At 40.0% G+C, this 24,075-nt stretch overlaps 3 protein-coding genes across 3 annotated transcripts in view; 2 read left to right on the forward strand and 1 right to left on the reverse strand.

Moving 5' to 3' along the window:
* The first annotated feature begins 3,384 nt into the window (after window positions 1–3,384).
* Window positions 3,385–4,192, forward strand: LOC113122112 (hepcidin-like). Its single transcript, XM_026293118.1, has 3 exons — window positions 3,385–3,566; window positions 3,650–3,727; window positions 3,894–4,192. Exons 1-3 carry the CDS (start codon window positions 3,480–3,482, stop codon window positions 3,984–3,986), a joined length of 258 nt encoding a protein of 85 aa, XP_026148903.1. The 5' UTR covers window positions 3,385–3,479; the 3' UTR covers window positions 3,987–4,192.
* Window positions 4,193–7,068: 2,876 nt separating this feature from the next.
* Window positions 7,069–7,829, forward strand: LOC113122478 (hepcidin-like). Its single transcript, XM_026293865.1, has 3 exons — window positions 7,069–7,201; window positions 7,285–7,362; window positions 7,529–7,829. Exons 1-3 carry the CDS (start codon window positions 7,094–7,096, stop codon window positions 7,619–7,621), a joined length of 279 nt encoding a protein of 92 aa, XP_026149650.1. The 5' UTR covers window positions 7,069–7,093; the 3' UTR covers window positions 7,622–7,829.
* A 7,653-nt stretch (window positions 7,830–15,482) lies between these two features.
* rspo2 (R-spondin 2) overlaps window positions 15,483–24,075 on the reverse strand; it is a 52,468-nt gene continuing 43,875 nt past the window's right edge. Inside the window, exon 6 of the mRNA XM_026293986.1 lies at window positions 15,483–16,243. Coding sequence (XP_026149771.1) covers window positions 16,125–16,243 — 119 coding nt within the window. The 3' untranslated portion in view covers window positions 15,483–16,124. The remainder of the gene's footprint in view (window positions 16,244–24,075) is intronic.

The raw sequence follows: 24,075 nt of genomic DNA on the forward strand, positions 1-24,075 counted from the left end.
TTCACCATCATAGAGTATTTATGGTTATTCTGGTGGCTTAGTGGCCTTGGAGCTAATTCCTGAATCTTTGTCGCAAATGTCGTTCTCCCAGTATTTCATTGTCACTTTCTTCAGCCAACTGAGAAAGATAGGCAGCGCAGGCAGTTGGCTGAAGGCCTTATACAGAGCAACTTAACAAGTAATCAGAGTAGTGTACATTCCCATAAAGAATTTGGTGCTGATATGAAAACAGAAAATGATGTTTCACTTAAAGCAGAGACATGAGAAAATGTAAAATATATTTAATGAAACAGTATAAATTTGGAGTAGTCAGAAAAGCAAAGTAGAAAGTGGATTTGAAGTGAATTAATTTTCAAAGAAACCAAAGGACAAAATTGCAGATGCATTGTGTGGAGCCTACTGCTCTAGAAGTCTGCTACCCTCAACCCTTTAGTTAAAAGTCACTGAGGGTGTCGCCTCACACCAGGACAGATGAGTTTCCATGGGAGGAACGACGGTGTCTGGCCAAATCCACTTTTCCCCCTTATTAAAATGGATATTTCCGAGCTGTCAGAGGGTGAAGTCTGGGTTTTTCAAGACTCGCACTGAGTTCTCGCTGACAGTGGGCTTCCTTTCCCTATAGATTCAATATCTCCTGTGGCTCTCCCTCCCACTGTGTGGTATAGTGGGTTCCCTATGGCTCCTGAGCCAGCACAGTTCTGGCAAGCTGTTCACTTTTCACTTAGCGGCACGCTAATTTACTGAGACTCGACACTGTTTTGGGTCCGCGGTGCAATTCCCACGTTCCAGCTGAGAAAATATATCATTAGTCCCTCATCATGTAATGCTTGCCACGTTACGTTATAAGAGCTTGGTGTAAAGCGACATGGATAAAACAGGAGTGATTTCCAGTGTGCCTCATTTTGACCGCCTGCTTGGAATAAATGGTGGGTGTAAAGAATTTGGAAAGGGGCACAAGATGCAGTAGTGAAAACACCATTTTGCTTACTAAATACTCCTGGGTGGCAGACTAAGCATTTCCAACGTATTATAGCCATACGAATGTTGGTCTTTATGGGCCTGCCTTGAAATTTATATGGGTTAATTAACTTTCCAGGCAAATGAAGATTCTAATTGTGTCTAGGTACGTTTAATGAGATCTGGACAGAAGATGGGTTAGGCACAAATAAGTTCCTTCTACAGCAGATGTTTACTGTCTGCTCTAAGGCTTGATAAAGAATAAAAAAGTTAGTTTTCTTCTTAGAGGCCGAGCAACTTCACAGTAGACCAACTTCCACAGTACTGTCGCTGAGTGCGTCCTGAATGTGTTCCTCTGTCATTAGGCACTGAGAGTGACTGAAGACCCTTTTTGGGCACAAGACCACAGTTTTCTGGCTTTTTCACTTCACAAACATTTTTACAGGCATGACAGGCTGCGAACGAGCAGGCCGCAATAGACAGCTCTGTTACCTCAAAACAACCAGCCCGCCAGCCCACACAAGACTGCTAAATATATCGCCTCCCAGGAAGCAAAAAAAGATTGAAAAAAAAGAACTTTTTAGAGTGGCTGGCTATATCTTATGGCTTAATTAACAAATACAGGACACAGACATAGAAAATTAGAGGCCAATGGAAGCTCTTTGATTGGACGCTTTGTAGGTTTTACCACATGGTGACCACAATGCAAATGGCCTCTAATATCATTCATCGATGTCATACTGTCATACACCCAGTTAACCCCACTTCATGAACTCATGTTTATCCTATGTTTACCCATCTACTTAGTGCCCCTACCTATACAGATTACTTCAAAACCATCTTTTGCGTCTCCATCCCTCTATTTTCTTAATCACAAGTGCACAAGTCATTCATGTGGCAACAATCTGGGCTGGCCGACACCCAGTGGTGAATGCGCCTGACCCCCTTTCTGCCCCCTCCAGCACCCCCGACACCCTCTGCAAAGCCACATCTATCACAGGGCCCTGACTGGTGGCCCCAGCCAATTACAGCTGTGCCATCAGGAGTGTGTGTCTGCATAAAATATATACTGTGAGTAGCCCACTGCCTGTTCACTAATGAGCATGGCAGCCTACTGTATTGTATTAAACCTCTATAACATCTATAGAAACTCTATAATCCTACTTAAACAGGCTGACTGGGCAGTTTCATGGAGGCATCTAGAAAGCATCAGTGCTTCAGAACAGTAGCTGTTTTAATGAAAGTCCTATAAGCACCCATGTTACTTAACAGATAATTAAAATAATTGAAACCAGTATGCCTTTGCAGTGTATCTGTTATTTATATCTTCTATCAGAGTTAATGGAATAGGATAAAAGGAACTGAAAGCAGTCCACTGATACATTTACTGCATCCTCATATTAGGAAATTTAACACGTTTTGTTAGTACATAGGCTCCAGTTAAATTGTTTCATTGCTACAGAAAAGCAGTGGCCTTTGACTTTATGCATAAGGCATCATCCCCTTACAAACTCTCACAATAAAACCCATGTGTGCGTAATAAACCCCACTTTGTTTCTAATGCATTCAAGTGAAAACATTTATTGGACTAATTACAATGGCCTCTCTTTGGATTTACTTCCTGTGTTACACATACTTTGGCAAAGTTCCCTGAACTGTGTCAAAATGTCATGCTGTGAATGAATACATAACGAAAGAGGAGGAAGATTAATAAAAGAAATCTGGGACTAGTGCCTTCAATGTTTGCTCTATCTATTACAATACTGCAACAGATTTTCTTTGATGGTGTTTTCGGACTAGTCTTACTTGGTGCCAGGGAGCAAAAACTCAGAAAAAATGTATCATCTTACAATAGTTTTCAAGGAAAAGGTTATGGTATTTGATTTTATCTATACTGGTAATTAAAAACAAACAGCTTTGACCTATATGGAATAGTTAGACAGAAGAACAGTATTACCAGTGCTGGCAGTGATACAGCTCACTATTCATGCAACCTTACAGTAAAAAATTACAATGAGGTGGGAGTGAGATGATATGGGGTTAAATAAGCTTGGGGGAGATGAAATCTGTAGACCGCATTTTGAATAAATTATTCAAAGTTGAACATATTATAGCCTTATTTCATTTTTATAGCTACTGATTGGGGGATTATTCTCAATTATTTTGGAAGGACAGACAGAAAGGCATAAGTTTAAGGCAGTTTGTTTTAACAATAGTAAATGTAATGTAATTAACTCCTGTGTACCAGATGATTTTCCAAGAAATACTGTGGGAATACACTGAAGTCCTATTATGTACTTTTGGAATATCCCACTCTCATTCCAGGTATCACAGAGAGAGCAATGCAAGTCCATTCCTGGAGACAGGTACTGCAACAAGGCAACAGTGGCCAAGTGCACAAATACGTGCAGAACGTGTATAAATACATGCACATATGGCAAACTGAACCTTCAGACAGAACACAAGGCGCCAGTGACTCACCAAAAGACCTTGATAGAAAAATCAACTCAAAGCCTCCAAAGATGAAGATTTTCAGCGTTGCAGTTGCAGTGGCCCTTGTGTTCACCTTTATTTGGATTGAGGAGAGCTCTGCTGTCCCAGTCACTGAAGTAAGAACTCGGCATTTAATGAACTCATCCGCAATAATTTTGTTTTAATACTAAAATGTGGCTCACACTGTAAACATTGACAGGTGCAAGAGCTGGAGGAGCTAATGGTCAATGGCAATCCAGATGCATCACATGAAGAGATGTCAGTGGACTCATGGATGGTACGTGCTGTGAACTCAATGAACTGAGCTCATCTGTAGGTTGATTCTATTTGCCTACAAATTTTCTGATGTTTTGTCCACAGAAGAAGAGAAAGAAGAGAGAATAAAGAGTGAGTGATAATGCTGCAGATGAACACCATGCTGATGCCTGTTGTTTTTTCCGCAGATGCCGTATGTCAGAAAGAAGCGTGCCATCAAGTGTAAGTTTTGCTGCAACTGCTGCCAGAGGGGGGTCTGTGGATTGTGCTGCAGATTCTGAAGATTTCTGCTCAAAACAAAAACTAAATTGTTATTTTTCTCAATCCACTTTGACATATGACATTTTCAACACATGATTGGATTTGGTCATTGTGTGCTCAGTGATGTCACTGTATCATATATTGACCATTTATTTTGCAAAATATTGTATGTGGTATTTCTGCAACCAACATGTATGATTAAAAATTGATTTAATTATTATATTGACATTTTTTGGTCATTTAGCCCTTCTTTGCCATTTCGCATACAGACAAAATGAATAAAATACAATGAAAAATTTTACAACTTTAAACACTACAACTTTAACCAAACCACTAAGAACAGTTGAAAAGCATAAAAACAAACAAAACCTGCTAACAAATCAATCCATCCATCCATTATCTAACATAAGATAAACTTTATTAATCCCTCAAGGGTAATTCTTACTCTAATGCTTATCCTGGCACATTCAGGGTTGAGGGGTGGCTGGAGCCAATCCCGGTTGACATTGGGTGAGAGGTGGGGTACACTCTGCACAGATCACGAGTCTATCACAGGGCTGACACACACAAACACTCACATTCACCTAAAGGCCATTTAGAGTCACCAAATAGCTTAACCCCAACCTGCAAGTCTTTGGACTGTGGGAAGGAAACTAGAATAACCAGAGAAAACCCACAGAGGCACAGGGACAACATGCAAACTCCACACAGAAAGATCAGAGGGTCGAACAGAATACACACCCAAAACCTTCTTACAATGAGGCAACAGGGCTAACCATTAATACGCAATCATTACAAAAAAAACAAATTATGTAAGACGTCTCCAACTGTGTATGTTCAGTACACAGCACTCTGACACATATCAATCACCATGCAGGCCAAAATACTGCAGTGTTAGGAAGTGAGTATTTGTTAAGAGTGGTTTGTTGTCCAAGGCTGAACTAGTCTCAGCTCATTTCTGCTGTACTTGCCTTATTATCCAGCACAGTTCCGGGTGGTATGGCATCTGGCCATGGTGGTATGCATACTTTCAGCATGGCTGGATTGTACCGGTTATGGTATTTTCATTTTATCTATACTGGTAATTAAAAACAAACAGCTTTGACCTATATGGAATAGTTAGACAGAAGAACAGTATTACCAGTGCTGGCAGTGATACAGCTCACTATTCATGCAACCTTACAGTAAAAAACGACAATGAAACATTGGAGGTGGGAGTGAGATGATATGGGGTTAAATAAATGTGGGGGAGATGAAATCTATAGACTGCACTTTGAATAAATGATATACCTGGAATGACACTTCCAAACTCAAACACAAAAATAACACACAAATCAAAAAGTACTTTTAACCCTCTGGGGTCGACGAACGCGCCGGCGCGTTTTGACGCATCTTTTTCTGATAAGGCCGAAACAAACTTAAATTACTCCGTCAATTCTGATCGTACAGATAAAAGAAGTATATCATTCAAATCTGTAAAGGGTCTAGTTTTAGTGGTATACCATCATAATAACAACAAAACGTTGTGCTTTTTTTAAATAAAGAGGTGAAAGGTGAAAACCAAGGTGAAAACCATGAGCTGATCAAATATCCAACAAGTAATCCAACAGAACACGTTTGGAGAATCACCTGTGGAGAACACCACAACATTGACCCACTGACAGAAGACTGGTGCTGAGTAAGAATTAAGAATTACATTAAATAAACTTAAAAGGATCTCTAATTACTTAACATTTCATTGATGTTGACCTGGGGAGTACAGTTTTTTGTTTGACTGAAAATCGTTAGGTGCTTTAAATTGTGTCTGCAGTAGGTACATGTAACTACTATGTTTTTATAGTCACTGTCCCCGTGAGTGATCATCAGTTTCATGTGAACATCATAACACATTTCTACAAAATAGTCAAAATTATGGGCACATATAAAACCTCAAATATATGATTTCATAACCATATCCTTGACTGATGACAATCGAGATGATCATTGTGATTTTTTAGGCTAAATAGATCTAAAATCATAATGTGCATATTCCCAGACATTAGCTAAAAATACATGTTCGGATTACTGCTATCTTTAAATAAACTAACATCAATGTAAGCTTGGTGCAGTGAAGTGGCATGCTGCTATCAGACCAACACCACTACACACTTCCAGACAGTTTAGTGACTTCGACCTGAAACTACTCCACCTTGCTCCTGCTGTCCAATATGAGAATGGCAGTCCTCGACGAAGGCAGCTTCTCTTTGAGAAATATTACATGCACAGTCAGCTGGTGGCTAATGTAAGGGCGCAAACAGCTACATGAGCCTGTGCTGGGACAGATGCTTTAATTTCAAGTGCAGCAGCACTTCACTCTGACTACTCTATTTACAAGACAATACTTCCATCACAGCTAGGATTTGGGACTTCATGCCAAATCAAAGCATTAAAAGGACAACATTATTATAAAATGAGATGACATATTTTCATCATGACAAATGCAACTGTGCTGGTTCAAATAGTAGTTAAAATATGAGGTAAACCTTTAAATTGGGTGAAGTTATGATTATCTAAAGCGTAACTGGATAGATTCCAACACAAACTGTGCCATTCCTGTTTGTTGATTCTGAGAGCAAACACAGTGGTTGGCAGAGATGTCAGTTAAACAGAAAAAGGTTGGGATTTCTGTTATTGCACAAGGCAACTCATAATGACCCCTGAGTTTAACGTCATCAGCAGCATAGGGTTGAACATATTATAGCCTTATTTCATTTTTATAGCTACCGATTGGGGGATTATTCTTAATTATTTTGGAAGGACAGACAGAAAGGCATAAGTTTAAGGCAGTTTGTTTTAACAATAGTAAATGTAATGTAATTAACTCCTGTGTACCAGATGATTTTCCAAGAAATACTGTGGGAATACACTGAAGTCCTATTATGTACTTTTGGAATATCCCACTCTCATTCCAGGTATCACAGAGAGAGCAATGCAAGTCCATTTCTGGAGACAGGTACTGCAACAAGGCAACAGTGGCCAAGTGCACAAATACGTGCAGAACGTGTATAAATACATGCACATATGGCAAACTGAACCTTCAGACAGAACACAAGGCACCAGTGACTCACCAAAAGACCTTGATAGAAAAATGAACTCAAAGCCTCCAAAGATGAAGATTTTCAGCGTTGCAGTTGCAGTGGCCCTTGTGTTCACCTTTATTTGGATTGAGGAGAGCTCTGCTGTCCCAGTCACTGAAGTAAGAACTCGGCATTTAATGAACTCATCCGCAATAATTTTGTTTTAATACTAAAATGTGGCTCACACTGTAAACATTGACAGGTGCAAGAGCTGAAGGAGCTAATGATCAATGGCAATCCAGATGCATCACATGAAGAGATGTCAGTGGACTCATGGATGGTACGTGCTGTGAACTCAATGAACTGAGCTCATCTGTAGGTTGATTCTATTTGCCTACAAATTTTCTGATGTTTTGTCCACAGAAGAAGAGAAAGAAGAGAGAATAAAGAGTGAGTGATAATGCTGCAGATGAACACCATGCTGATGCCTGTTGTTTTTTCCGCAGATGCCGTATGTCAGAAAGAAGCGTGCCATCGAGTGTGAGTTTTGCTGCAACTGCTGCCAGAGGGTGTTTTGTGGATTCTGCTGCAGATTCTGAAGATTTCTGCTCAAAACAAAAACTAAATTGTTATTTTTCTCAATCCACTTTGACCTATAACATTTTCAACACATGATTGGATTTGGTCATTGTGTGCTCAGTGATGTCACTGTATCATATATTGACCATTTATTTTGCAAAATATTGTATGTGGTATTTCTGCAACCAACATGTATGATTAAAAATTGATTTAATTATTATATTGACATTTTTTGGTCATTTAGCCCTTCTTTGCCATTTCGCATACAGACAAAATGAATAAAATACAATGAAAAATTTTACAACTTTAAACACTACAACTTTAACCAAACCACTAAGAACAGTTGAAAAGCATAAAAACAAACAAAACCTGCTAACAAATCAATCCATCCATCATCTAACATAAGATAAACTTTATTAATCCCTCAAGGGTAATTCTTACTCTAATGCTTATCCTGGCACATTCAGGGTTGAGGGGTGGCTGGAGCCAATCCCGGTTGACATTGGGTGAGAGGTGGGGTACACTCTGCACAGATCACCAGTCTATCACAGGGCTGACACACACAAACACTCACATTCACCTAAAGGCCATTTAGAGTCACCAAATAGCTTAACCCCAACCTGCAAGTCTTTGGACTGTGGGAAGGAAACTAGAATAACCAGAGAAAACCCACAGAGGCACAGGGACAACATGCAAACTCCACACAGAAAGATCAGAGGGTCGAACAGAATACACACCCAAAACCTTCTTACAATGAGGCAACAGGGCTAACCATTAATACGCAATCATTACAAAATAAACAAATTATGTAAGACGTCTCCAACTGTGTATGTTCAGTACACAGCACTCTGACACATATCAATCACCATGCAGGCCAAAATACTGCAGTGTTAGGAAGTGAGTATTTGTTAAGAGTGGTCTGTTGTCCAAGGCTGAACTAGTCTCAGCTCATTTCTGCTGTACTTGCCTTATTATCCAGCACAGTTCCGGGTGGTATGGCATCTGGCCATGGTGGTATGCATACTTTCAGCATGGCTGGATTTTACCTCACAATTGTAATGAAATTATAATGGAAGGTCAAATAAATGGTTGGTGTTAAATGATTAGGGAACACACAGACTCAGATGGACTGTGTGATATGTTAGGAAGAGTGACACATACATACAGTGAGGTCAAAATATTGCAAGTGATACAATGAACAATGGCAAACCTGTGGTTGCTATTTAAGCCTACCTGATTAGGATTTAATAACCCTCATACAAACAGACGTGCAGATGTGCACATGCAAAAACAGACCCATTTGCTCACATTCACATACACACACTACCAGTCTGGAGCCTGGCAGACTTCTGCTCTGAACCCACCCTCATGCTGCCTTGTGGGGGGCTTAGAATCGTGCAAGGCATGCCTCGTGCCCAGACGGATGCCCGTTGTACGCCCCCATACCAACAGAGCTGCTGCCAAACCACACAAGGAGATAGTAAATGAGAGCAGGGGGTTCTGTTCAGCTTCCTCTCTCTCTCTCTCACTCTCTCTCTCTCTCACCCCCTCCCTCCCCTTTCCCTCCCTCTCTCTCTCTCTCTCTCTCACACACACACACACACACACACACACACACACACCATGTGGTTTATTTAATCTGACTCATACTCACACACAAACGAAACACAAAGCAGCAAGGCAGGCACCAATTAGGGGCCTGCTTATCAGTGAACTAGCTGTATAAATCTTTAACCTAGCATTTCCAATTGTACAAAGCAAAGTGCTTGACTGGTAAGCTGAGCAATTCACAGGATGTTACTGTTTTTGATCATTTGATTAGACTCTCCTTGAATGGGAGCCATTCAGAGACAAATGCATTTCCTTTAGATCTTTATTGAGATGCACAAAATTTGGAACTGCAGTGAACAACAGGTGATTCCACTCGAGGAAAAGTCAGGCCAACTGTACATCTGTATGCATCATGCTCTGGGAACCATGAATGAACATAAATTTTAGAGCTGTGTGTCTGTAGCTGTTGGGCTAACAGACACAAAGCAGGGCCAAAGCAGTGACAGACTAACACACCGACACTGGTATTTATTCCTAGAGCCACAATGCTAATATGGCTATAAATTAATGATGGAACTGAACTTTCCTTTTAATGTCGAATCTAACACTGTATGATTGACCGCACAAAATTAGATTATGCTATGACTGAGATTATTTATCAAACCATATTAGTTACCTCTGTAAGATAACTGTAGTTATTAAAATACAAAATATCCACAGACTCATTTCTACAAAGCAAATGATATATCCTAATACATTTTTAAATAGAGGTCGCACAGTGTGGAGCAGAACTTTGGAACTGCTTTCTGTTAACGTTCCTCTTGTCTGGATCCAGAGGATCAGATTACTGTACATACAGTAATAAGTCATTTGACTGAAATTGTTTCAGACGCTTAACCAACAGATTAGTCATCACTTTCTACAGTTAATCACATTTAACCAGCAACAGCAGAGAGTAGAGTGTGAATCAGAGGCTCCACCACAGGTCACACTTCATAGTAAAGGCTGGGAGCCATTCATACATGTACACACACACACACACACACACACACACACACAAACACACACACACCCTCACACACACACGCACACACACATACACACACACACACACACACACACACAAAAAGAGACACATACACACAAAAAAAAAGGCTTGGAACAACAGACATTAGGTCAAGACCTCCCCTACAGCTGAGTTGATTAAACACATTGCTACAACCCACACACTGCCCAATAAAATCTGCTGTGCTAAAAGATGATGACTGTGTTGCACTGAGTCCAGCCCAGCAAGCGAGACTGAGGTACAACGCCCTTCTGTAACAGCTCCATTTCCACCTACTCACCAGTGCCTTGGGGGGAACTATCAACCTGGCTTCTTATAAGAGGCATAATGCCTGGTTGTACATATGAATATTTCTTTCACAGACCCTCCACTTGGAGGCTAAGGGGGCTCCTGAACCATGGCACTGCATAATCCAAACCTGAATGAAGGCGGGAGGGGGAGGGAATAACATTTATGGACAATGGGAACACACTTTACCCCCTGCTGTACTCATACCCACTTAAAATCTGCTTACCCACAGTGCAACACTTGGCTCAAGTGCTAGTGCCACTACAGAATATATCCACTCCTAAAAGCCACAAGTGTCAGCTATGGCTCAGATACAACCCTTCTGGGCCCTTAGTAACCACATTATATCCAATTCTACTGGTCTTAGTATACTTTAATAAGACCTGTTTTTGATTAATTCTCCCTTGAAACCGGTAGTAACATAGCTACTAGGCACATATAAAAATGAATGAATGGAGCAGGTCTGCCAGAGAGTCAGAAGGGGGAAAATAGGAATTCTGGTGGATTTCTCCTTAACCAAATGGCTCTCAAGCCGAATATAATGGTTGTGCCCATGGCTCTCGGAGCACCCATAATATGTAATATTTGCCCAGTCTGGAAAGTGTTAAAGGTGCGCAGTATGATTCAGTTCAGGTCATAAAGCCTTTGTGTGTCACATCCTGAGTGAAAGGACAGAACTGCTCTCTTTACTTCCCTCATGTGGACAGGGACAATGGCTTTGTGTTTTGTTTGGACCCCAGTGTAGAAGAAAAAGCCAGGTATTTCAGAGTGATGTGGGGCTTAGGTAGTCCAAAAAATACTTATAGCACCCATAGGACAAAAAAACCTCCCACTGCTGCACCTGCTGTTATGAAGCCTAACCACAGAAACATCCCCCCATTTCAACAGGAAAGAATAAAAACAATGAAACAGCAAGGTGAACCATATGCACAAGGTGAGTGTTAAGAATATTAATCTTTTCCCCTTCCTGTCCAGCAGGTGAGGCAGCTGTGGAGGAGCTTCATCATATTTAGAAGTGTAGTTCTACTACAGCTCACAACCTTTTTACAGTTTCCTGTTTTAAATGTTCTTGCAGGAAAGCAAATGATTGTCACAGACAATTAGCTTTTATTAAAGAACATATTTATTTTGGGGATTAACTTGTTACCTAGCAACTTCAAGTGAAGCCAAGAGCTGCATTGAGAATTGACTTTGGATTGCACTGTTTCAATTAGTTTAATAATAAAAGTCACCCATTAATGCCAAGATTTAGCGGGTTTGTACACATTAAGATGGCTGACATATGGCAAAGTTGTTCATAATATTAAGATCTGCTTGTCCTCTGATGCCACTATGTTCCTAACTGTTGCTGTTTTGGCTGTGCCAAATTCCATGGCTAACCCATATGAAGATTAATGATTCCAGATTTCCCTCTACTCAAAGGACAAGTTATGGCTCATTATACAGTTATTAAATACAGCAAATTATTACAACATTTATTATCCTAGGCAATATTATTTGCCCCACCAATGTCATAACTTCCATTTCTGCCATCTGCATTGGAACGAATGTGTCACATGTGCCACAACTGCACGCTCACAGCAGTGAGAATGTAGAGCAGAGATCTCTGCACCCCTAATCTTATTGTTTTAATGTCTTGTGAGGTAAATACAATGTGTACAATGGATGTACTTACTCTCCATAAAAACTACTTTGAAGGGACAGATTGCTATCACTGATCCATACAGTGTAGAGCCCGCTGGTTAATTTCCTGTTGGTGGTTTCACTTGTTGTGCCTTTGAAGCAGGCTTTAATAATAGGACCCAACAGAACTAATGAAAATCCTCTCAGTCAGATTAAAAGGGAGCTTCCGTCTCAGCCACCTAACCACATTCAGCACAAACATTAAAAAACACACACATACACACGCAGACATGCATGCACACATAAAGAACACACAGTTTACAGAAGTGGTTTACACAGGGAGGACCGTTCCCTCTGATGTGTGGATGACTGCTAACTCACTCAACAACACAGAGAATACCATCAGTGTCCTGGTTCTCACAGCAGAATGAATGGAGTGATAAGGTGAAGGGAAATAAACAGACTCAACTTATTTTCTTTGTACCTCGTTGGTACCTTTTCCCCCTGTAGACACAGAAGTGTGTACTTCAGTGGTGGTGGTCTCTTACTTAATGAATCCACTTCAGTGCAGTTCCTCTCTGTAAACCTTTAGGTTTAATCCCACAGTCTGGAGCAGTGATAGTCTGGCCCAGGGGATGACATCTGTGAATCGTTCATTAACTTGTAACCAGCAGCAGATGTCTTTCAAAACAACTTGCTACATTTATGCCTTATTTCATTCTCTTTAAGTCATTTTTGCTTTGCTTCATTCACTCTTGGACCCAGCTGGCTACATGAAGCAAGTTTATTGGCCTAAATTGTGCAATTCTGAGGATTATAAGAAGATGAATCTTTACAGTGCTAAATGACTCAAAACACTGACCAATAATAATAATAATAATATTCCAAAGCAAGTAATAGTCCTTCATAATAGTACACGATGATATAATAGAAACAGTATTAGTATTAGTGTGACCATTCTTCCATTATCTATACCCTCTTATTCCTATTTAGGATCACAGGGATCTGCTGGAGCCTATCCCAGCTCTCTTTGGGTGAAAGGGAGGAGGTCACCAGCCCATCACAAGGTTTAGTGTAACCAATAAATTATTCATTATTAATCATGTATTATGTTATTAATATTAATATTAATACTCCGATGTCTTAGGCAGGCTCATACTACAGGATTTTAAAAATCCTAACCGATCAGGAAATCTAGGTGCAGCACACACATAAGGAGAATCTTTGCAGATTATCTTCCCTCAAATCTTAAACACGCTCACACTACAAGATTTGAAAATCGCGGCGCAACACACACACACAAGATGTTGGTAAGATTGTCGTGCCAGAAGGTGCGCCTCACGTGATCTAGAGAGGACGCGGAAAAGCGGATGTAAACAAAATAGTCTCTGTAGCGCGACAACTTGTTGTGTCAATACTTATTGTTTGTATACTCACCTGATACCCAGCTCTTCTCCTTATCGCTACGGTTGTGGTGCAGCTTTGGTGAAACATTAAATAGACAGTCATGTTGTTGCCAGATCTCAACAGGTTGCTCCTCCATCTCTGAAGTCCAACGGGTAGTTACTTACTACAGGTTTCTGGGGTTGCCATTTCAAAATGTTCGTCACTTCCGTCTTCTCGTTGACTTGTTTTTTATTGACTATTGTGAAAATATTGACGTGATCATAGCCGTCATCATCCCGACTTAAAATCCTAAATGTCAGACATGTTTGATATTAATCATCGCATTTTGAGGGGCTGTCATTCTGTCCAGCTAAATATACAGAATATGGTTTATGCAGTGATGCTACAGCACTATTCAGTGTATATGGACAATGGTGGCTGGTGATGTTTAATGATGGAAGGTTTAGTTATGTAGCTTATTTATAATGTATTTAGTTTTTGAATTACTGAAAGCCTTTTACTAGATTTTGGCAGTATTGGGGCTCCACAGTGCAAATGGCACCGTGTAGGTGTTAAAATTTGAAAGATGTTCACGGACTCAAAACAGCCATGTGTTAAATCTCAAGATGGGCATGGAGCTCACAAAGAGGGAATACTTCAACGCTGACAGCCTCCCTATGGAAATGTCATATGTGATTTCAGCTCTGTCGCAGGATGAAATATATGTAGCACAATATGATTCATTTTCTACTGTACATCCATAAGCTGTCTGACAGATTTTTTTTTCTTCAAGACAAGTCATTATACAGTGTATGTATGAGACTAAATAATCCGTAACTTGCAATAAAAAAAAAATCTTTGCCCATATAGCAGGCACATCTATCCTACAGTACAGTTTTCTATGTGTTTATTTGATGTTTGGAGAAGGATACAAGTGTGTAGTGCCGCCACCACCAAATACATGTTGTTAGTGCATTACAGTATGAAGTTGGAAATGAATAAGCCACCACTGGCATGCGCTGGTTTTGTAGCATTTATGTCATAGTGAATTACAAACCCTTGACTGTGCCGTCATGCTGTTAAGGCCCAATCGACCATATCCAATCCTTTGGCTGGAGGCGGATTTTGTGTCACGCAGTGTGACATGATGGATTTCACAAATGTTTTTGAAATCACATAACTGCACACCAAAGTAAGACAAAGAAACAACAGTTTTGGAGATTAGCCACATTTACTATAGCCATTAGACAATAATGAAAGGCTTCATCATACAGTCACATGAAATGTATTTTAATAAAACAATGTACACATATGCAGTCCTATGACCATACATTTGCTGGATCCTAATTATTAAACCTAGAATATGTGAAAGCATAGTTTTATTTGTCTTTTTCTTCTTCAAAACATTAAAATCAGTAGATGAGGTCAAATGAAGGTAATACAACACTCAGCGTGACACCAGACAAGACCCTTTTCCACATTAAAGATATGCACTGTTATAAGGGACTCAAAGAATATTTTAGCATATAAGAGTAACAGTATGAGGCAAAAATTCTCACTGAACAAAAAAAGTACAAAACAGCATTAATAAATAAATCAAATATATATCATATAAATGAAATAGCTATGTGGCGGCTATTTATTTGTTTTTGTCATTTTAATCTGTAGCTTGGTATTACAACCTTTTTATCTCTAAAACATTTAGAACGGTGAATGAGTCAATACTGAAAATACAGTAATAAGCTTTTATAATTAGATAAACTATGTACACGAGTCTGTTGCCATGCTAGTTGAACAACTAAATTTCTTCTTTTTTTATCCACACTATACAGTTAGAGCATAAAGCAGTCTGAACGTAAACAGTTTGTGCTGAGAATAAAATACTTTGCATCTATGCATGGTAATTTCTTTAATAATACACTCAAAAATGTACAGAACATAAAGGCCACACATGAAAACACTCCAACTCCATTTAGAGGGAAGGTGAGGATAGCTTTGACATAAATATAAGAACAAAAAACAGTCTCTTTCGGTTCAAGATGCCGTTTTCTTGTCCATCAGCATCATTTGCTTAAGCCAAATCTCTTCTGCCTCTACATCTGCCATTTTTTCATCCTCCCTGGTTCAACCCCTCCCGCTTTTGTGAGCAGTTTAGCTTGCCAGCTCCCTCACTACCTCTCCTGTCCACCTCCCTCTATCCGGCTCTCCCGCCTCCACAGTCTCTGGTTGCCCCTCCATTTTCCATCACCCTGGTTAATGACATTGTAAATGACAGGAAATGAGTTCGGTAATGTCAACTGTGAAGGTCCACAAGGCAAGGCAAGGGGTGGGGCTGGGGGGAACAGAGTCACCTGGCTGGTCAGTGTAGCAGGGGGGGAGAAGCAGCAGGAGGCAGAGGAATAAAGCATGTGTTTAGTGTGTTGATACTCATATTGTGTGTTAGACATATGTTTTTGGATTTGTGAGTCATGGCTGTGTCCTGGCGGGCATGGGTGGGGAGGTCTGGGAGTCAGGTGGGGAGGTGGCGGGGTTTGTGATCGTCAGAATATAGGTGCAGCAGCGGTTAGCAGCTTTGCGTTGGTTCTTTGTTCAATTGGTAGTTTCAGTCCTCACTGGCTGGAGCGTGCAGAGGCCAAGTGGTCGCTGTGTTGGTTCTGGGCCCGAAACCGCAGCCTCTGCTTATTCTGCTTCTTCTTTGGTTCTTTGGATCGATGCTTTCCCGAACCACCTGGAGATATAGAGAAAAAAACAAATCTTTATCCCCTTAATCAGGACTACTCTCAGCTGTTAAACAAACCAGCTAACAACCTTCCTGTGTTTCAGACAACCTCCTGCTAAAGTCCCTGTTTTTAGTGAAACATGGTCTGTATTGTTGCAATTGTTAAATGAGGATCAGTGGTGGATTACTAGCCAAGGGACGTGGCCATCTACCCTCAGGCCCCAATGGTGAGAGTTATTTTGTGCTAATCTGATTAACTGCAATATGGTAAATATGTAGGTTTTACCATCAAAACAAATGAAACACTGAAATGATGCCCTGAGGTCACTCTGGCATTTTTGCCTGATTGTAAGATCCTGTCTTAAACAGGTTCTCTGTACTAAAATTTAGCTTTAGTTTTAATATATTCATTCTGCTTACATGATGAATAATCGTACTTAAATTGTGCTTCATGTAATTATCACTAACCAACCAGTTTACAGCAAACTTTGCACAGGCCTGTATTCCAAACTATTCTACATTTTTAGGACTCTGGCCAAAATGGGTTTGGGGAAGAGTGTGGGGAGTCTCACCAAGCTCATTTTATCTGTTTTTGTGACAAAAATGTGTTCTGCTGATAGTCAGCTCCTTAAAGGGTGTCTGGACTAGATGCTCTACAAGAGTAAAGAATCCAGGAGTGTCAGCATTTATCAGCCATTTAGCTTGAAATCAGATCCATGCAGGTCTGTCTTCTACTCACAAAACCAGGTGCATCTCATAACCTCATCGACCTGGCCTTATTTTAAAGAGAGTGCTGGCAACTGTTTGGCACTGTACTAAGCAAATTTGCTTTAAGTGCACCAGGGGCAGAGCTGTATTACAAATCACTACACTCAAGTTTCGTTCAGACTCAGATCAGTTTTTCTTTTGTACCTGATCATCTGCTCAAACTGTCTTACAAAACCACCTCTGATCGAATGATGGCAGTTATTGTTGAGTGCTTTTTAAGCAACAGATTAATGACCTGTGAGCTCAACTCTTAGTGATTTTGATTTTATGATGCATAATCTTAGCTGCCAGACTACCGGAGGTCAACCTGTTTAGGCTAAAGAACTCAGGATTTTGGATTTAAAAAGGTGGAAATGTTTCATAGGTGATGGTTCATAGGAATTTCTATAAAAAAGCCTTGACAGTGATGCTTTACAAGTTATGTAACCTTTGCCAATAAAAAAGTTGCATTATATAAATAAGTAGTGATATACAGTTTGAATGACATTAGAGATATTTGCTCCAACCCTCAAGACTGAACCTCGGTTTCAAACAAATGTCTGTTCAGCCCAACATAGTGTCACTGCAATAGAGAGGGGAGATAAGTATGGGAAGTTGCATAACTGTCTTTCCAATTTGGAAAGGTCCCCTAGCCCGAGGTTAATCCATCCCAGGTTTCACTGGGATGGGCAAGGCATGCTGGGAACTGAGTTCCTGCTCTCATGGAAGCTTGTGTGGTGGAGGTCCTCCACCCACGGCTCACTCTGTGACAGAGAAAACTCAGGCTACCGAACCACAAAGCAACAATCTGGCTGCCAAGGCCACAAATAAGATAACGAGGTGTGTGTGCGAAATGTATGTGTACGAGGGGGAGTGAGTGTGAGGGAATTTAAGGGAAAAGAAAATCTAATGGGGGGAAAAGTGGAGTAAGGCTTGGATGCTGAGATGCTATCTGGATCCTGATGTAGAGCACAAAGAAACACGCCATGCTATGGTTCGCTGAAGGGGGAAGAACAGGAAGACGCAACAGAAAAACAAGCCTCGAATGCAGGTTTTCGTTGCCTCATTCTGGGTCTTATTACTGCACTTGTTCAAGATTTTTTTCTCATGAAAAATAGGTAATGGTGTGTAAAATGTGGCATTATTTCTAATTACCTTCTCATATGTGCTTGCATTGTGGTGGCCTTTTAAACACCCCTACTAAAGACCTATTACCTACTCTCAGGGTCGCAGTGTGAGGTAGATTTGAGAATATTCACTCGTTTAAGTCGACACGCATGACAAAGCAAGATATTGCTCTGCTAATAGGGTCTCTCAATGAATAATACAGATGCATGCAAACATCAAACAATTTCAGAGCTATTTCCTGCAATTAATCTAATCTTGTTATTTTGACTCACGCTGCCAAACTGAGCCATGGCAATAAAGTTTCTTGCACACACCTCCTCTTTAAAATCACCCTTTGAAAACAAGTTTCACATCACTCCATCAAAATTTCACACCCTTCAACTGAAAAATATTACCAATGGACTTTGTACACTTGCTCATTTAATGCCACTTTAGATTTTATATATATGTGTGTGTGTGTGTGTGTGTGTGTGTGTGTGTGTGTGTGTGTGTGTGTGTGTGTGTGTGTGCGTGTGCGTGCATGCGTGTGTGCGTGCGTGTGTGTATGATTAACAGTACAGTGATGTTTGTTGAAGTAAATCTGAGGCTGAAAAGCATTTGGCCTATAGGTTCCTTTTCCTAATTGCTCTTTAAAGAGGTCATTTTCATTCAAAACAGTGTTGCTAGGTGCCTGATAAACAGGGCTTTCAGTGCAATCAACTCAAGATGAATTACATTTGACGGCAATAAAGTGCATGGTGCAGCACTAAACTCTCTCTGTAACGGGCAAAGCCCTGTGGGCCATTCCTTGGACGCAAAGCTGCATTTAAACTGAAAAGGCCTGCATTTACAGCAATTGCCTGAAACACAAATAAATACGTGAGAGTGAAGTTAAAAAGTACTTTTCCTGGCGAGAGCAGGACTCGGCAGGAGATCTGTAATCCAAAGAGTTTTCTGCTCTTACAGTGTTTGCAGCCCATTTAAAGACACACAAAACGGCTGGAGAGGAACAGATTCAACAGATGCACATGTAGACTGACCTTCTGTGTTCAGAAGAGGCAAATACAGACAGATTTCATAGGTACACTGACTTCTCATTTTTCAAGTATATGTCAACTTTCTCAAGCTTTGCATTTCATCTTAAAAAAATCATATTACATTACATTACATCTTTCCGTCTATTTTCCATGCTTTTCATGCTTCTTTTAATTCTGTAAGACTCTACTAAGATACTCAGTCAAAATAAAGCTTGGGCTTGCATCTGACTTTGTGATATCCTTGTCACTATTCAAAACTGAAACTCAATTGGCGCCCGTCAAACTTAACAGCACTCAGTCACAGAAAGACAGCTATGAAGTGATAACCTCAAGCAGCTGAAGTTAAACGTATTTACACGTTAAAGAAACAAAAAATGTATTTTTTCTAGCAGCTATCAGTAAATGAAAAATGTCCCTTTGATGAACTGACATTATTCACTTAACTAATCGAGGCAGTAAAACTGGTCAGGATGAAGAACCACAGCTAATGTTAAACTTCTGACATCTCAGCTCTTTTTTTTTTACTGGAATATGTGTGATCTGCTGTGGTTAAACTTTAAGTATGTTTACATTTCATAGATTAAATCTAAAAAATGTATTATTAATTGTTTATACAATGGCAGATGGCAGCATATCTTTTTAATTATAATGGACAAAAACAGCTTTATGGCAGTTGGTACTGTAGATTCTATGTTTTTCATGCATTTATAAATGCACAAAAAGCATAAATGTGTAAAGGCAGAGTGAGGTATGTTTTTATTATTATTATTATGTCTAAAAAGGAATTAACTAAATGCATTACAACGTTTTTATGCTGCAGAGTTTGCCAGCCAGCCTGAAACCTTTTAAGCCCAGTTTCTCAGCTCAACTGCTTCTATAGTTTGTGCTCTTTGTCTTTGTATGGAAGTTGTTTCCAGCACTTTTTCATTTTCCTTGTCCCTTTGGCTGTAGCAAGTTGACGACAGCTGTCAAGACAGCATACAAGTCAAATTACCATGCAACAGATGGAATATACAAAACACTTATGGAAGTCTTTAAGGCTGGATCCCTGATGCTTTCCAGTCATTGCTTTTAAAGTGTACCCTTAGAAATGACCAGATTCTGGATATTATAAAGATACTGTACAATATCCAGAGCCCTGATAGCTCTGCTCCACATTGTAGCTGTCCCCGACATTTGTACATCCTGTTGGATTTGTTTTGTTTCTGATTTACTGATTGACAAGTAGATTTTTTTTTAAGGCACCAGTTTCAGGTGAATCTGAATACTTCTCAGTACCAAGATTATAAATGTGCTTCAATTTTCAGTTCAAACTCCCCAGACTAACTAACATAATCTCACCTCCTCAGCAATTTTAAACCATATTTCATAATCCAATCTCAGTGCTGACAGCTAGAGGGCAACCAATCCCCACATAAGCCCCTTCCCCCTGCCATCTGATAAAAATCCTGTTGAGATGGTCTATCACATCTACCCCAGAACTCCCATTTAGCCTTTCCTCAAAACACTAGACGCACTTTGAACACTGAGTTTTCATTATGTCATATTTATGTCCAATGTAATCACTTGAGCTGATTACCAGAGTTCACAGAGGAAACTGTGTAATTTGCCTGAAAAGGAATGACTAAGTCATTTCAATTTCTTTCAAAATCAAGAACAAATTCACAAATCTTAGAGCATGTAAAAATAATTTTCTCTTGGAAGGCAAATTAGGTTTCAAATCATTTTCTGTCTTTGTTTTGCATTGTAACTGGTATAGGAATAGTTGAATCAAAGGAGTGTGGCTTTTATCAGAAAATTATAATCCTTCCTTATACTTTATTTTCCATTTTGGCTGCATTTACTATCATGACAGTAAACCATAATTTCACCAATGTTTAGTTTTCCTTCGTAGATACAATCTTCCTCTGCCAGCTAGACATTTGTGTTTGGGTTTGAAATGAAAAGTAAATCAAACAAACAAACTAAAATCTCAAGAGCAAATCAAAATGTTTTGTATTTGTGAATCTGAAGCAGAGCCTGTGGTGAGCTGTTTACCGCTGTCAAAAATGACCTTTGTGGAATTCTTTTATGCATGTGAGTGCGTGTGAATGTGTGAGTGCTGTGCATCCCCTTTATGCCTGGGAGTCAGAGACTGGAAGCTTCTATATCACCTATGTGAGTCTGAGAAATACTTCGCGTCATCTTCAATCTTTTCGGCTGCCAAACCAGTGAGCAGGGAAATATTAAACTCCTCTGTGGTGGACGTTCCTCAATAACCTCTCAGAGGTAGTTGGGATCCACATTTTCTTCTTCTCTTTTTCTCTTTCTTCATTCTCTTCTCCCTTTCCCCCTCTCTGTGTCCCTGCAATGCTATTTGAAGCTCTCAGCAATAACAGAGATGACTGCACAGTGAGGCTTCAACTAAGAATTAAGTGCTATTACAAGTATCATATGATTAAGCTTCACTTCAGAATAATATCTCCTTGCGGAATGGCAATATCACTAGTTGTTGAACTGATGCACTGAAAGATAATCAGTCAAATCCATATCCAGGGGGAAAGAAGCCAAAGCCAAAGCTCCCTTCATCTGTGTCAAAGCTAATTCCTTTGTTTTGGGAAAGGGGCCCAAACTCAAGAATAGTTTACATGACAGAAAGTCTGCATTTTGTACAAGTGATGTATCCCAGTGAAATCTGGCCTTTTATTTAGTTTTTTGTCACCAAGAATACATCTCCAAAAAAAATTAAATATGGGTTTTTATTTCTTTGCTGCACCTGAGGCTACTCTGGGGGTATCTATGTTGCTGTGTAATCACAACCAGCTAAAAAAGACTGTCGGCACAGTTAGTGCAGGCCGAGTGATTTCATCCACTAACGGCTCCAGCAGCAGTGCAGGAATTGAAGGCCTAATCTTATCTCCATTGCTTGTGGTCTGAGAAAAATCGATGGCTGACCTCGAGAAGGCATTAAGACATACGGTAAATGGGATCCTATACGGCTGAAAACTCTCCCTTGCTCTCCTGTTACCCCATCTCTCCACTCGATGCAGACAGTCAATTAATAACATTCATATGACATGCCATGGCATTTGGTAGGGGGTGGAGGGGTGGAGGTTGTTTGGGGGGAACTATCCAAACAATTTTGAAGATGATTCAGGTGGGCTTAAGGTTTGGCGGCTCTTTTTCATAAACAGGCCAAAGCTGGGAGGCCTTTATTTGTGAGGGAAGGAGAGAACTACTGGCGCCAGTGAGATTTGATTTCAGTGGCAGAAATTGGATTAGCAGCCATTAAGGGCCTCCTCACACATACATTTATAATGCTGTGAAGGGGAAAAGAGCTGTAGCCAACCAGTGCTCTCTTTACTCACACAACAACCCCTCTGTCTGGCTTATGGACGCTGACACTGCCCTATGTCACTACTGAACTTAGTTTTCACTTGATTTATAGGTGGGACACAGTTGTATGACCTCAAGTGATCCATAGTTCATTAAGGCGCAGGCCAGAGGTAAGCCAAGACTTTTAATGGGGCTTTGTGCTGTAGTCTGACTGCACGGAAATGCTACTGAAGGGTGATCTGATATTTGAGAGAGAGGAGAACATGATACAGATGAAAATAATGCTGAAGCGTAAAAAGTTGAAATTTGTAACAGATACAGACCTGGACAGAGTAAAAAAGCTACCATATTTGAGAGGAAAACTACTGGGAAATGCTGTGGCAGAGAGACAGATGTCAGCTGTAGGAAAAAAGAAATCAGCCTTTTGACAGAGAGGGCAATCATTTACAAGAAGCTCATCTTGCCAACCAACTGACAAGAGCCTCTCTGCACAGCATCATTTAGCCCTAACAAGGTTACTCTGGATCACACTCGTTCATTCACTCTTTCATTCTGTTATTCCCTTTCCCCCTATGCTCTGCTTACTGTCACCACACTCCTAGGCGATTTAAAACATGATTTAAAACATACACATTCCAATTATAAAACCTAATGTTGGGATTAGGTCGGTCATTAGTTTCTCATCTGTGATCCGGTGGATGATCTGCTTGGAGATTAAGCAGGTTAGATCATCGCTATGCTCTTTGATGCTATGTTTCGCTGACAGTAAGTTAAAGTGAAAACCTGACTGAAAACCTGATTAACATCTCTAAGAGAACATGTCCTGGTAAAATATGGCTGAATCACATAGTGATTAATATGTCCCAGTGGTCAGTGCAGACGTGTTTTATTCCCTCTGTAGAAAGTCAATTTAGCCTTTAAGGAAGGTTACAGAACAGATGATGACCCTACACATCAAAGTTCTTCACTATCAGTATATTAAAAATCTTAAAATAATGCTCTGCTACTTTTCACAATGTGGTACCTATTCGCTTGTGCTGTTTGGGTTACTACCTCTGGCTCAGGTGCTGAAAGGAAGGTTATAAAAAATAAACCCTCCATGACAGATGTTGAATTAGACAGACTAGATCTCAAAAGTAAGCTCTTGCTTTCCAGCACTCTTTCATCTACTACACTTTCAGTTAACCACATTTGTTAACAGCGTTTGAGCAATGTTGGAAAATTGGGAATTACTTCTTACTCCTGTAATAGGAAAAATGCAATGGAAAGGTCCCTTAGGTGAGATTTCCATCTTAGAAAGTTTGGATATGATTTCACAGGTTTTTGAGTTGCACTTTTGATGCCAGCATAGAAAAAGCTGCACTGTTCCTGTATCCTTAACACACTGGTTGACGTTCAGTAATGAACTGAATGTTTGCATTAAACGTCAAAATATGTGTGATGTTAGGGGAGTTAACTGAAAAGACAGAACAGTGTTAACATTACTTATCCATGTCATTCATGAAAACATAATTATGTAACTTTACAAATTACTGAACAAATGTAATTAGTTACGTTACTTCTGTCAGTTTCATCGCAGACATCACCAGTAATCATAAGTCACAATTTCAACCAAAATGTGGAGAAACTAACAAT

Source organism: Mastacembelus armatus, chromosome 16, assembly GCF_900324485.2.
Source record: "Mastacembelus armatus chromosome 16, fMasArm1.2, whole genome shotgun sequence".
In the NCBI taxonomy this organism is placed as follows: Eukaryota; Metazoa; Chordata; class Actinopteri; order Synbranchiformes; family Mastacembelidae; genus Mastacembelus; species Mastacembelus armatus.

Excerpts from the sequence above, each read along its gene's own strand:
- LOC113122478 (XM_026293865.1), top strand. The coding sequence starts at position 7,094 with ATGAACTCAAAGCCTCCAAAGATGAAGATTTTCAGCGTTGCAGTTGCA. Across the intron at positions 7,202-7,284 it reads CTGCTGTCCCAGTCACTGAA|GTGCAAGAGCTGAAGGAGCT; the intron begins GTAAGAACTCGG and ends AAACATTGACAG. Across the intron at positions 7,363-7,528 it reads TGTCAGTGGACTCATGGATG|ATGCCGTATGTCAGAAAGAA; the intron begins GTACGTGCTGTG and ends TTTTTTCCGCAG.
- LOC113122112 (XM_026293118.1), top strand. The coding sequence starts at position 3,480 with ATGAAGATTTTCAGCGTTGCAGTTGCAGTGGCCCTTGTGTTCACCTTT. Across the intron at positions 3,567-3,649 it reads CTGCTGTCCCAGTCACTGAA|GTGCAAGAGCTGGAGGAGCT; the intron begins GTAAGAACTCGG and ends AAACATTGACAG. Across the intron at positions 3,728-3,893 it reads TGTCAGTGGACTCATGGATG|ATGCCGTATGTCAGAAAGAA; the intron begins GTACGTGCTGTG and ends TTTTTTCCGCAG.